Source organism: Symphalangus syndactylus, chromosome 3, assembly GCF_028878055.3.
Source record: "Symphalangus syndactylus isolate Jambi chromosome 3, NHGRI_mSymSyn1-v2.1_pri, whole genome shotgun sequence".
Taxonomy (NCBI): Eukaryota; Metazoa; Chordata; class Mammalia; order Primates; family Hylobatidae; genus Symphalangus; species Symphalangus syndactylus.
In genome coordinates this window covers 123553570-123568524 of record NC_072425.2, presented here as the reverse complement: position 1 = coordinate 123568524, position 14955 = coordinate 123553570, and the positions used below count along the sequence as shown (strand labels likewise).

The window sequence follows — 14955 nt, the reverse complement described above, 5'->3', positions numbered from 1 at the left end:
GCATGGTGGCAGGCGCCTGTAGTCCCAGCTATTCGGGAGGCTGAGGCAGAAGAATGGCATGAACCTGGGAGGCAGAGCTTGCAGTGAGCCAAGATTGCGCCACTGCACTCCAGCCTGGGCAACAGAGCAAGACTCTGTCTCAAAACAAACAAACAAAAAAAATCCACATCTTTTGATTCTTAAAGGACAGTGACTATTTGCACAACTCAGTATGGAAAATAAGGTTTTGCCCAGTGTGCCATTTTTTATCACGTGGGTGCCTTTACACTCCTTTTTCTACGATGCTTTGCCCCTCTAAGTTCCCTTGGAATATTCTCTCATCCCTTCAAATGACAGAGCTTCCTATGCCAAATAATCTTTTTATTGTACCACCAATGTCAACCTCAGTGACATTGGCCATAAACTACAAAATCATGGCTATATGTATTTGCAAACCAAAAATGTCACAGTATTGATTTTTGATTTTTGTCCCTTGATTCACTTGGATTCTCAGTGTGACTTTTCAAGCCCCAGAGGAGTGAACTCCTTTTCTCCTTTCCTGTGTCCATCCAGCTGGTTCCGGATCAGCATTAAAGTGGAATGGAGTTGGGTACTGAAAAGGTAATGAGCTTCACTTATAGGGAGAAGGAAAACAGAGGATATAGCTATGCATATTGGTTATTATTTACTTCCCTGAGTATAATCCTTATTCATTTATTCAAATATCATCATCCTTTTATTTGTAGTAGTACTGGTAGTTTATTGAGACTCTACTTTGTTGCAAATATTATTCAGAGCATATGTAAATGTTAATTTTTTAGTCCTCACAGAAACCCTATAAAGTATGTCTCACATTCTTCACTCTACAAATAAAACAGGCCAAGAAAAATGAAGAGACTTGCCCCAGTCACATGGTAATACATGGCAGAACCAAAAATCAAACTTAGGTAGTTTTAATTCAAAGCTTTTTTTTTTCCCTCCACTATGAGCTACTGATCTCCAGGCTTGATCATCTCTTAGGTGCCAGGACTGATATGCTCCCCAGATTCCAGTGACTTTCATTCATGGCTTCTACTTTACCAGGCAGTCAGTGCCTGTCCTTTAGCCAAAGAGAAAATATTTTTGTTTTTGCCCCAGTTTTTTTGTCCTAGTAGTGGGGCTAAAGATGGAAATTCGCCATTTTTTCCTGTAACAGATACTGATAAGGACCACCAAAATGATTGAAAATGTGCAAGCTTCAAAGCAAAAGCCTACAAAAAGGGAGTATAAACTGAGGAAGTAACATTAGATAGCACAGATTTGCTGGGTTCAAAATATATCCCTCTGGCTGTCATTAGCACAGAACTCTAGTAGAATTTAAAAAATGTTTGAAGAATTCATGGCAAAAGATGAAATGTATTATCCAGATGCAAGACATCATAGAGACCATGAGGGACCACATTTGCAAATATAGTTCATTCTGACAACAGTTGTATGTGCATATTAGGACAGTCATTACATATGGTTAATCATTATTTATGGAATATCTATTGTATACAGATGGGTTGGTAGTTAAGAAGGAAATATTCTTTAGCTGCTGTTGCTACAGAATAAACATTGATTAGTGTTTACACCATGCCAAGAAAGTATTTGAATATTAAAATCTCAATTCACTAAATGCTGGTATGTGGCAACAAATGGTAATTAAAATAAATATTTGATAGGTTTTTATTGTTTAAAATGGGAGGCAATTTAATGAGAGTTATAATACCCAGTGGTATAATAAAATGGCTAATAAATTTCACTGTTTTTTAAGAAGTGGAGAACCAATTAGACAAAGTACTTCTCATTTATTTTTCAAGAGAGAAAGGGAGTGTGTGGGTGTGTGTGTCCATTCACACGTCACTACACATTACCCTAGAACAGTGTGGGGTTTAGTAAGACCCTTTTAAATACAGATGCCATTAAATAAAAATACAGAAACTAGTTTTCAGTCTAAATATAGTAATATAGTAACTGCTTGTTGCACTTACTATGAATATTTCAGAGGATAAACCATGACAAATCGTTCAATCCTTTCCTTTTTTTCTATACTTTTGTTAACTCATGGTAAATTTAACCTGTTTTTCTCTATTAAATCTAATAATTTTTATTCTTTTCCTTCATAATTAACAGTGTTTTAGACAGTATTTTAAATAATTTTATACAAAGTAGTTTACACTCACAAGATTTTTTTTTAAAATTATTTGATGAGGCAGCCTTTTCCGAAATGTCAAAGTAGTAATGCTTAAGTATATAGCAGTTTAAGGACAAAGAGAAGTCAATCATTATCCATGTTGACAACATGAGTACCCACCAAAATATAATTTTTAATGAGGTACATAATTAGCTGCTTTTATATGGACCATAATATAAGTTCTGCCCCATCCCCCACTCCATCATTCTTTGATGACAAATTACTATTTTTGAATGTTAGGGAAGCCCTAGCAAGCTCTTTCTTTGTTCACTCAGTAAAACAGGTTTTATATTACTCTTCAAATAACTCCTAAAACAAGCTTATTATAAGACATGACAAGTAAACCTTCCTGCTTATTATTTTTTATAAGCACGTCTTCAAAAATGTCTAAGAAAATGTAAAGTCAAAAGGATAAGGGTGGGGAAAGCTTGTACAAGACAAAAGCTAAATTCTTTGGGAAGGCAACCATTCTGATGATTTAAAAAGCATTTATTTAACACAGTGAAATGCTGTCTCTACTAAAAATACAAAAATTAGCCGGGCGTGGTGGCAGGCGCCTGTAGTACCAGCTACTTGGGAGGCTGAGGCAGGAGAATGGCATGAACCCGGGAGGCGGAGCTTGCAGCGAGCTGAGATTGCACCACTGCACTCCAGCCTGGGCTAAAGAGCGAGACTCCATCTCAAAAAAAAAAAAAAGCATTTATGTTGATGAGACACAGAAAGATATTTGCTATACTAGAAGTTTACAGAGTTTCTCATATCCTTCTCAACTTTCTTGTTTTCAGTACTCTTTTCAATTATGAATGATAGGAAACTGTATTTCTTCTCCTTGATGGAGTAATGAATGGTGATAGGAATACTCCTTATTTAATAATGATGTAGTTATACATCCATGGTCTTCTTGGTAGTTCATTTCTGAGCTGGTTTCTAAATTAGAACATGATTCATCTAAAAATGGGGTGGATTCTTAAACTAGGGACTTACAGAAAAAGGCAACCTTTTAGTTTTCTGAATATTGTATTCAGCTCTGGAATCTTGTGTCCAGTTCTGGGCATGTTCATAGATTTAATTCATGTCAACAAATATTTACTCAGTGCCACTTTACACGTAAAACATTACCCTAGGACTTTGGTTGTCCAATCAACATCCTATCACATTCTACATTATGCAAATAACTAGACTTTTTACAAACTTAATGGCTTTCCCTGGCCTCAGTGTATTTACAAACTAGTAGAAGAGACAAATACAGAAACACATAATTAAAATACAGAAAAATAAATACAAAATTAGTATATGGATAGCATATGAAAGGTAAAGGAGGTCCCAATCCTGCCCTCTAGTCATGGAAACCACGAGTTCATTATTTTTATTTATTTATTTATTTTTTTGAGACGGAGTCTCGCTCTGTCGCCCAGGCTGGACTGCAGTGACGCAATCTCGGCTCACTGCAAGCTCCGCCTCCCGGGTTCACGCCATTCTCCTGCCTCAGCCTCTCCGAGTAGCTGGGACTACAGGCACCCGCCACCACTCCCAGCTAATTTTTTTGTATTTTTAGTGGAGACGGGGTTTCACCGTGGTCTCGATCTCCTGACCTCGTGATCTGCCCGACTTGGCCCCCCAAAGTGCTGGGATTACAAGCATGAGCCACCGTGCCCGGCCTGAGTTCATTATTAATACAAAGTCAGTGGAGGGTAATTGAGTGACAGGAAGAGAGACAGGTGCTGGGCAGAAACCACATCAGTGCACTTGTGACATTTTATTTAATGGTAAATTCTATCATATTCATGGTAATTGCCTGTGACTGCAAAATGAGGAAAGGTTACATTTTTTTGTCTTCTCATCATTATTACCATTGTAAACTTTTTTCTAAATACCCATATGTGGGTGGAGCTAATGGAAGCCCTACATTTTTGTTTGTTAGAACCATTGTGGTCAGCTGAGAAGCCTGACCTTTTTCAAGCAGGGAAGGTACCTCTCTGGTAGCTTTATGTATTATGAATTTGAAGGGACAAGCTTGAGAGCAGAAAGATCAGTTAGGAGGTGACTATAGGAGTCATGTGAAAGCTGACAAAAGCCTGAACTCAGGCAGAGTGTTACCGATAAAGAAATGGGGCAGGATTCAAAAATATATATGTATATAAACTTACTTGATTAGATGAAGTACGTGAAGGAATAAAAGACTACCCTTAGAATTATAGCTTGGGTAGTAGCAATTTAGTGGTGTGGTACTATGACATTAATGGGAACCTACTGAACATCAAAAGAATATATTTATACTTTTCCATATTAGCAAAACCTAAAGAAGACTCAGATTAATAGGCAAATACCAAAAAAAAAATGAAAAGGGTACTTCAGAAGTACCTGTTTACTTATTGAAAGTAATATCTGTTTACTCATTGAAAATTCATCCATTTGAAAGCGTTTACACTGTTGGTGGAAGTGTAAATTAGTTCAACCATTGTGGAAGACAGTGTGGCAATTCTTTAAAGACCTAGAAGCAGAAATACCATTTGACCCAGTAATCCCATTCCTGGATATGTACCCAAAGGAATATAAATAATTCTGTTATAAAGATACATGCACATATATGTTCATTGCAGTACTATTCACAATAGCAAAGACATGTAACCAACCTGACCATCAGTGATAGGCTGGATGAAGAAAATGTGGTACATATACTCCATGGAATACTATGCAGCCATAAAAAGGAACAAGATCATGTCCTTTTCAGGGACACAGATGGTTCCTGGAAGCCATTATCCTCAGTAAACTAACGCAGGAACAGAAAACCAAATACCACATGTTCTCACTCATAAGTGGGAGCTGAATGATGAGAACACATGGACACATGAGGGGAACAACCCACAGTGGGGCCCTTCAGTGGGTAGTGAGTGGAATGACGGAGAGCATCAGGAAGAATAGCTAATGGATACTGGGCTTAATATCTAGGTGATGGGATGATCTGTGCATCAAACCACCATAGCACACGTTTATCTGTGTAACAAACCTGCACATCCTGCACATAAAAGTTGGAGAGAAAAAAAAAGAAAATTCATCCATTTGAAATTCATGTGCTACTTTTTTCTCCCCACTTATTATTTGATTTTGTTGAGTGTATTTTGATAACAACATGAACTGTGAATAAAATGGCATGCAATTGAAAGGCAGTAATTGCTAGGTAAGTAATACTAAGTAGGTATAGTGGGGTCATATTTTTAATCAAGTGATAAATATATTAGTTGGAGAGAACAAAAATCAACAGCCTTGTTATACATGCAAATGTCATAACTTCATTCACTTTATCTATCTAGCTGTATGCACTACGTGCAAGTGAATGCAAGTCAAATTCATGAAGTAATTATCTAGATTAAGAACTAAAAGGATTCAGTGCACTTGATTGTTGACATTTTATTTAATGGTAAAATCTATCATCTTCATGATAATTGCTTGTGACTGCAAAATGAGGAAAGGTTACATCTATTTGTCTTCTCATCATTATCACCATTGTAAACTTTTTTCTAAATATCCGTATGTGGGTGGTGCTAGTAGAATGACCACACTTTTTTTTTTTTTTTTTTTTTTTTTGAGACAGAGTCTCGCTCTGTCACCCAGGCTGGAGTGCAGTGGCGCGATCTCGGCTCACTGCAAGCTCCGCCTCCCGGGTTCACGCCATTCTCCTGCCTCAGCCTCTCTGAGTAGCTGGGACTACAGGCGCCCGCCACCACGCCCGGCTAATTTTTTTTTGTATTTTTAGTAGAGATGGGGTTTCACCGTGGTCTCAATCTCCTGACCTCGTGATCCGCCCGCCTCGGCCTCCCAAAGTGCTGGGATTACAAGCGTGAGCCACTGCGCCCGGCACCACACTTTTGTTAAAAGCATTACATTTGCTTTCTCCAGGATAATTCTGACAACAATAGTAAAAAACTTATCATCTTTTATTTTGGTCCCTTACATCCTCTATTTGCAATAATTTATTGGTGTCTACTAATGTAATAGCATAATCTGTTCTCCCAAGCCCCATTTCTGTGGTTATTTTCTCCTTTTCCTTCTTCCTTCTCCTTTGATACACAATGCCATCACATGTTGCTGATCTTTCCACTGCACTGCCTTTTTTGTTCAATAAAAATGTAAGGTCCCCAGCTCACATGTATGCTTCAGTGTGCAGCTCCAGAGCCACTAGCCACATGTGACTATTGAATACTTTAGATATGGCTAGTCAAAATTGAGATGTGCTATAAATAAAAACTACATACCAGACTTGAAGACTTTCTACAAAAAAAAATTTAAAAAGTCATTAATGATTTTTAATTTGATTACAGTTTGAACTAATAATACTTTGAATATATTAAATAAAATGCTATTTAATTAGTTTAACTGTTTTGTTTTTAATATGGCTATTAGAAATTTTGAAATTGTGTACATCTCCTACATCTGTGGCCTACATTGTATTTCTATTGGACAGCATTGCAATAAAGGACACTAGGGTTAAAGAGGGCATGCTCTCTGCTCCAAGACTGTGCAGCTAGACTACCTATAATATCATAAAGTGGAGCCAGGCATGGTGGCTCACGCTTGTAATCCCAGCACTTTGGGAGGGCAAGACAGGCGGATCACCTGAGGTTGGGAGTATGAGACCAGCCTGACCAAAATGGAGAAACCCCATCTCTACTAAAAATACAAAATTAGCCGGGCATGGTGGCACATGCCTGTAATCCCAGCTACTCAGGAGGCTGAGGTAGGAGAATAGCTTGAACCCAGGAGGCAGAGGTTGCAGTGAGCCGAGATCATGCCATTGCACTCCAGCCAGGGTAACGAGCTAAACTCTGTCTCTAAATACATACATACATACATACATACATACATACATACATACATACATACATACAGTGATATGGTCCATTGGAGGGTGTAAAGAGAAGAGTAAGTAAACATTTCTAACAGGGCATTAGAGGAAAGATCCATGGAAAAAGTGATACTGAATCATCATAGAAGGAGGGCAATGGTGTTAGCATTTTAAGTACAGAAAACAATGTAAGTTAAGTCTTGGTGACAAGAAACAGGCTGCTAAAATAGTCACCTCAAATATTATTTTATCACATCACTGCTCTATGGCCAACCATAGAAAAATAAAAACCTATCCAGAAAATATTTTAAGCTTACCAGTTTTTCTTAAAAGCATCTGTTTCTACTTCCTTACCTACTCCCACTGAGAAAAAAAGGTTCCTCTCAGGCCGGGCATGGTGGCTGACGCCTGTAATCACAGCACATTGTTGGGAGGCCAAGGCACATGGATCACCTGAGGTCAGGAGTTTGAGACCAGCCAGACCAACATGGTAAAACTCTGTCTCTACTAAAAAATACAAAAATTAGCCAGACATGGTGGTGGGTGCATGTAATCCCAGCTACTTGGGAGGCTTAGGCAGGAGAATCACTTGAACCTGGGAGGCGGAGGTTGCAGTGAGCTGAGATGTGCCATTGCACTCCAGCCGGGGTGACAGAGCAAGACTCCATCTCAAAAAAAGAAAAAAAGGTTCCTCTCAATGAGGGTGTAAAGGAAGTGGTACTTAACAGCAGACTAGAAAGATGCTATGTCAGTCATGCTGCTAGGGACCTCTGAGGAGCTAAACTCTGGTTTTAGCTACTGAAATGGGAAAGAAGTAGCTCACCTATACCCGTGTGTAACTCCAGGAGGGAGGGGAAACACAAGAGTAACACTTCCCAATAGTATGTCTCCTGAGAATTGGGATATCTTATGGTTCACCATAAAGTATCTGTTGAGTGAGGAAACATGAACAAAGGAAAAAGAGGCAGAAAGAAATGAAGACAGTAGGGAAAATCAATTCTAAAAGACATGTTTTATAGATAATAGGAAACTAATTAGGAGCATAAGAGAAAATTGAGGGTTATAGCTCAGGCAGTGCAGTATCCTCCACCGGTTTGAATTCAGGCACTGGCCTGTGCTGCCGTTAGGTTGTAGGCAAGTTGCTTACCCTCTCTGAGTTTCAATTCCCTAATCTGTAAAAAGTAAAGTCTAAGAATTAGAAACAAGGTAAAAGAGTGTCTGGTACTCTGTAAATGTTAAATAAATGTTAGTTTTCTGTTTGACCACTCTTGGCTAAATAATTTTGAAATGTATCCTTTTTTCGTTGATTCCCTGGGAATTCAATTAGGAAGAGAGGAAGTCAAATTGTCTCTGTTTGTAGATGACATGATTGTATATTTACAATTGTCTCAGCCCAAAATCTTCTTAAGCTGAAAAGCAACTTCAGCAACGTCTCAAGATACAAAATCAATGTGCAAAAATCACAAGCATTCCCATACACCAATAATAGACAAACAGAGAGCCAAATCATGAGTGAACTCCCATTCACAATTGCTACGAAGAGAATAAAATACCTAGGAATCCAACTAACAAGAGATGTGAAGGACCTTTTCAAGGAGAACTACAAATCACTGTTCAAGGAAATAAGACAGGACACAAACAAATGGAAAAACATTGCATGCTCGTGGATAGGAAGAATCAGTATCGTGAAAATGGCCTTACTGCCCAAAGTAATTATAGATTCAATGCTATCCCCATCAAGTTACCATTGACTTTCTTCACAGAATTAGAAAAAAACGACTTTAAATTTCATATGGAACCAAAAAAGAGCCCGTATAGCCAAGACAATCCCAAGCCAAAAGAACTAAGCTGGAGGCATCACACTACCTGACTTCAAACTATACTACAAGGCTACAGTAACCAAAACAGCATGGTACTGGTACCAAAACAGATGTATAGACCAGTGGAAAAGAAAAGAGGCCTCAGAAATATCGCTACACATCTACCACCGTCTGATCTTTGACAAACCTGACAAAAACAAGCAATGGGGAAAGGATTCCCTATTTAATAAATGGTGTTGGGAAAACTGGCTAGCCATATGCAAAAATCTGAAACTGGACCCCTTCCTTACACCTTATACAAAAATTAACTCAAGATGGATTAAAGACTTAAACATTAAGACCTAAAACCATAAAAACCCTAGAAGAAAACCGAGGCAATACCCTTCAGGACATAGGCATAGGCAAAGACTTCATGACTAAAACACCAAAAGCAATGGCAACAAAAGCCAAAATTGACAAATGGAATCTAATTAAACTAAAGAGCTTCTGCACAGCAAAAGAAACTATCATCAGAGTGAACAGGCAACCTACAGAATGGGAGAAAATTTTTGCAATCTATCCATCTGACAAAGGGCTAATATCCAGAATCTACAAAGAACTTCAACAAATTTACAAGAAAAGTATAAACAACCCCATCAAAAGTGGGCTAAGGACATGAAAGACACTTTCCAAGAGAAGACATTTATGCAGCCAACAAACATATGAAAAAAAAGCTCATCATCATTGGTCATTAGATAAATGCAAATCAAAACCACAACGAGATACCATCTCACACCAGTTAGAATGGCGATCATTAAAAAGTTAGGAAACAACAGTTGCTGGAGAGGATGTGGAGAAATAGGAACACTTTTACATTGTTAGTGGGACTGTAAATTAGTTCACCCATTGTGGAAGACAGTGTGGTGATTCCTCAAGGATCTAGAACCAGAATTACCATTTGACCCAGCAATCCCATTACTGGGTATATACCCAAAGGACTATGAATAATTCTGTAAAGACACATGCACACGTATGTTTATTGTGGCACTGTTCACGATAGCAAAGTCTTGGAACGAACCCAAATGCTCATCAATCATAGACTGGATAAAGAAAATGTGGGACACATACACTATGGAATACTATGCGGCCATAAAAAAGGATGAGTTCACGTCCTTTGTAGGGACGTGGATGAAGCTGGAAACCATCATTCTCAGTAAACTTACACAAGAAGAGAAAACCAAACACCGCATGTTCTCACTCATAGTGGGAGTTGAACAACGAGAACACAGGGACACAGGGAGGGGAACATCACATACCAGTGCCTGTTGTGGGGGTGGGGAGCTAGGGGAAGGGTAGCATTAGGAGAAATACCGAATTTAGATGATGGGTTGATGGGTGCAGCAAACCACCATGGCACGTGTATACCTATGTAACAAAGTTGCATGTTTTGCACATGTACCCCAGCACTTAAAGTATAATTTAAGAAAAGAAAAAGAGATGGTCCACTCTAAGAGAAGTGGAGCCACCAAATCTACCTTAAAAAAGAAGAAGTAATCAAATACCTCAAATGAATAAGCATTCTAAAGTGGATATACTATCTAAAGCCATACAACTAACTAGTTAACTGTCACGGGGGAGCAATAGTAAGTATGTTAAGTTCTCTTCTATTCATTAAACCACTTTGAGTGTACCATCTGTTTCTTGCTGGGACACCAAGTGATAAAACTGGTAAATTTTTGTTCTTTTTTTGTACTTGTTTTAAAAATCAAAATGTGTGTCTACAATGAAAAGCAATGACAGTTTGAGTTACCAAAATGCTAAGGGATTTGCTACTAGGATGGGTACCAACATTGTTAGTAAAGTCAGTGGAGCTGCCCTCTGTAGGCCAGTCTTGCCCTCCATAGACAAAAGATACTGCTGAAGGACTGGCTTCCCTGAGAGCAATGTGGTGGTATGCTCCCCAGATCAAAGAGACTGGTAGCACCTGAGCATCAGAAACAAGCAAAATGCAATGATCATTGTAAGTGTCACTGTTGGAGATAAAAGGCAATCCTGTACTTTCTACCTTTAAAAACTACAAACTTTAAAAAAAAATTGAAGACACACAAAAAATGGAAAGATATTTAATATTAATGGATTGGAAGAATGAATATTATTAAAATGTTCATACTACCCAAAGCAATCTACAGATTCAGTGCAATCACTATCAAAATACTAATGACATTCTTCACAGAAATAGAAAAAATAATTCTGAAATATATATGGAACCACAAAAGACCCAAAATAGCCAAATCCATCATGAGCAAAAAGAATAAAACTGGAGAAATTACATTACCTGATTTAAATTATACTACAGAGCTATGGTAACCAAAACAGCATGGTACTGGCATAAAAATAGACACATAGGCTAATAGAACAGAATAGAGAACTCAGAAATAAATAAATTTATACATCTATTGTTAACTCATTTTTGCCAAGGGTGCCAAGAACATGCATTGAGGAAAGGATCGTCTCTTCAATAAATGGTTCTGGGAAGACTGGATATCCATATGTAGAAAAACGAACTGGACCACTGTCTCTCACCATATGCAAATCAAATAAAAATAGATTAAAGATTTAAATCTTAGACCTCAAACTATGAAACTACTAAAAGGAACCATTGTAGAAACTCTGCAGGACATTGGAGTGGGAAAATATTCAATTAGTAGTAGCTCAAAAGCACTGCTGACCAAAGCAAAAATGGACCAATAGAATCACATCAACTTAAAAAGCTTCTGTACATCAAAGGAAACCATCAAAAAAGTGAAGATACAACCCACAGAACGGGAGAAAATATTTGCGAACTATCTATCTGACAAGGGATTCAAAACCAGAACATGTAGGGAGCTCAAACAACTCAATAGGAAAAAAAACTAATAATTTGATTAAAAAATGAGTAAAAGATCTGAATAGACACTACTCAAAAGAAGACACACAAATGGAAAACAGGTATATGAAACGGTGCTAAACATCCTTAATCATCAGAGAAATGCAAAACAAAACTACCATGAGCATCTCAACCTAGATAAAAATGGCTGTTATCCAAAAGACAGATGACAATGAATCCTGTTGAGGATCTGGAGAAAGGGGAACACTCATATGCTGTTGGTGGGAAAATAAATTAGTACAGTTCTGATGGAGAAGAGTATGGAGGTTCCCCAAAAATCTAAAAATAAAACTACCATATGATCCAGCAATCCCACTGCTAGTTATATACCCCACAGAAAGGAAATCAGTATATTGAAGAGATAACTGCACTCCTATGTTTATTGTAACACTAGTCACAATAGCCAAGATTTGCATTCAACCTGTCCACAGACAAATTAATAAAGAAAATGTGGTACATATGCACATGGAATACTATTCAGCCATGAGAATGAGATCCTGTTATTTGCAACAACATGAATGAAACTGGAGGACATTATGCTAAGTGAAATAAGCCCAGCTCAGAAAGATGACTATTCCATGTTCTCACCCATTTGTGGGAGTTAAAAATTAAAATGGTTGAACTCATGGAGATAGAGAGTAGAATGATGGTTGCCAGAGACTGGAAAGGGTACTGGCAAGGAGAGAGGAAAATGGGATTGGCTAATCGGTATAACAATATACTTAGATACAATGAATAAGATATAGTATCTGATAGCACAACAGGGTGACTAGTCAGGAATAATTTTTTGTACATTTTAGAATAACTGAGGGAATACAACTGGAATCTTTATAACTCAAATAAATGATTAATGTTTGCAATGATGGATATCTCATTTACCCTGATGTGATTATTACACATTGTATGCCTGTATCGAAATACTTATGTACCCCATAAATATATATACCTTCTATATAGCCATAAAAATAAAAAATTAAAAAAATTAAAATTAAAAGAAAATACTAGGAGAGTATTTTATTTCATTAATTCTAAAACACACTTTTTTCCTTCCTGTTGTTTAAAATCACTGAACCCAGGATATGTCTTACCATATTTGAAGAAAGACCATGGGTCCTAGTGATTGCAAACATTCTTTTGCTCATCTTCCGGTAAAATCGAGATGTTCCAACCTCAAAGCCTGAAGAGTGGAACTTAAGAAATATTCTTGATGTCCCAGAGAATGAAACAGGTGGGAAAACATGGACAACAATACCTCCAACTTGGAAAAGTGACTCAGAAGAGTTAGACCCTGAAAATGAGGAACTTTGGCAATAACTTCACAGAATTATTGTGCTTATATTTTCTTTTTATGTGTGAATAGAATGAATATGATAAAAACTGTATCTAAATCAGTCTAAAAGAAATATTTTAGCAGTTGTTAAAGGAAATACTAAGATATGAAAACGTGTCATGGTTTAATTGGTTGTATTTTTTCTTGGTGGTACACAAAATACTCATACCTTTTGCTATTGATGGAGTCTTACATTCTATGAAATACATTTTTTAAAACCTATTGTAAAAGAGTACATAAAAGATAGGATAGAGCAAGACCCTCAAGTTTATAGGATATTCTTATATATCCCTAGACCAAGGCAGGCTAAGGGCAGAGCCATGAGGTAAGCAAAATATATCTTTGATTTTGACTCTTTCTGTTCTCTCTCAAGTAGAGAAGCAGGTCAGTGTAAACAAAGGGCAAAGATTTTGGAGTGCAGACTCAGGTTTTAGTTCTTGCTCCAATGGTTGCTGGTATGTGGATGTGTGTGAGTCCTGTCAACTCTGTATTTTCTCTGGAGATATTGATAAGGTTCGTTAAAAGTGTATTTGAAAGGTGCCATAAAATACTATTAAATCATTCTTCCTTTTTTGCCTGTTTTACAAACAGAAAAGAAACTCAGTATAATTTGTCTCAAGGGAGATAACTATATTGTTACCTATTCACATCCACAGTCATACACTGTGACTGACCAGTTATAGCCTACAGTCTACATGTGGCCAAATGTTTCAGAGTCTCTAGGAGATAGAGGAATGCTCCCCTAGGAGGAGTTGATGAATGCATTTTCAAGAGAGGAATGATAATATTTCTAAGAGAGATTCCCTGATAGCCTTCGATATACAAGTTTGGGCATCTCATTGCCAAGGTTCCTTCTCCTGGCCTTCCTCAGTCTTTCTTCCCAGCTCTTGAGGACTGGATTCCCTGTCCAAGCTCCTCCTCCTTTCCATCTTTTCCATATTAGTTCCAATCAGTTCCCCTGGCCTGTCCCCACCACTCGGTCAGTTCACTCAGTACTTCTAAACCTCGTGTGTCTGCTCCGTATCTCTGTTCTTCAGAGCCAGTCTTTCTGTGTCTTCAGTCTAGTAAATGCTGCTTTCATACACTAGACTTAAAATTTTATCTCATTTTAATAAAAAGTATTACTTTATATATGATCTTTAAGCAGCTATTCTCTTAACCCTAAAGAGGTACTAAATGGTGAGACTTTCTGGTAAGGGAAGAAGAGAGAATGATGCCATGGCCAGTGTTTGAGGAGTTAACTTCTTGAGAAAATATTGCTTACAGTCCGGTACCAACATATTATTGGCAGTAATATTCATTAAACATTGTTAGCATATTCGTAGTCTCTAAACAATGGCTTTCAAATATTTTGACTACAGCTCATAATACATTTTACATCCTGACCCAGAGCACACATATATGTTTATGTATATGAAAAGTACATCTAATTAAAACAAAAGATTCATTTAAAAAATAAAACTCTTAGCCTTTTTTTTTTTTTTTTTTTTGAGACAGAGTCTCGCTGTCACCCAGGCTGGAGTGCAGTGGCAAGATCTCGGCTCACTGCAGGCTCCGCCCCCTGGGGTTCACGCCATTCTCCTGCCTCAGCCTCCCGAGTAGCTGGGACTACAGGCACCCACCACCTCGCCCGGCTAATTTTTTGTATTTTTAGTAGAGACGGGGTTTCACTGTGTTAGCCAGGATGGTCTCGATCTCCTTACTTCGTGATCTGCCCGCCTCGGCCTCCCAAAGTGCTGGGATTACAGGCGTGAGCCACCGCACCCGGCCTAAAACTCTTAGCCTTACAACTCACTGAAAGATTGCAACCAGCAGTTTAAAAAACCATGATATGTAACATGTCCTTTTGGCAAGCTTGAACAG

General features: G+C 37.9%; 1 protein-coding gene across 3 annotated transcripts in view; it reads left to right on the top strand.

The window, feature by feature from the left end:
- The window catches only part of GUCY1A2 (guanylate cyclase 1 soluble subunit alpha 2), a 365900-nt gene that overhangs the window by 291860 nt on the left and 59085 nt on the right, over positions 1-14955 (top strand). The window contains exon 8 of one of the 3 annotated variants that reach the window (XM_055272971.2): positions 553-588. The exons of the other annotated variants lie outside the window; for them this stretch is intronic. Coding sequence (XP_055128946.1) covers positions 553-573 — 21 coding nt within the window. The 3' untranslated portion in view covers positions 574-588. Of the gene's footprint in view, positions 1-552; positions 589-14955 lie in introns of those variants that run through there. 3 annotated transcript variants of the gene reach the window in all.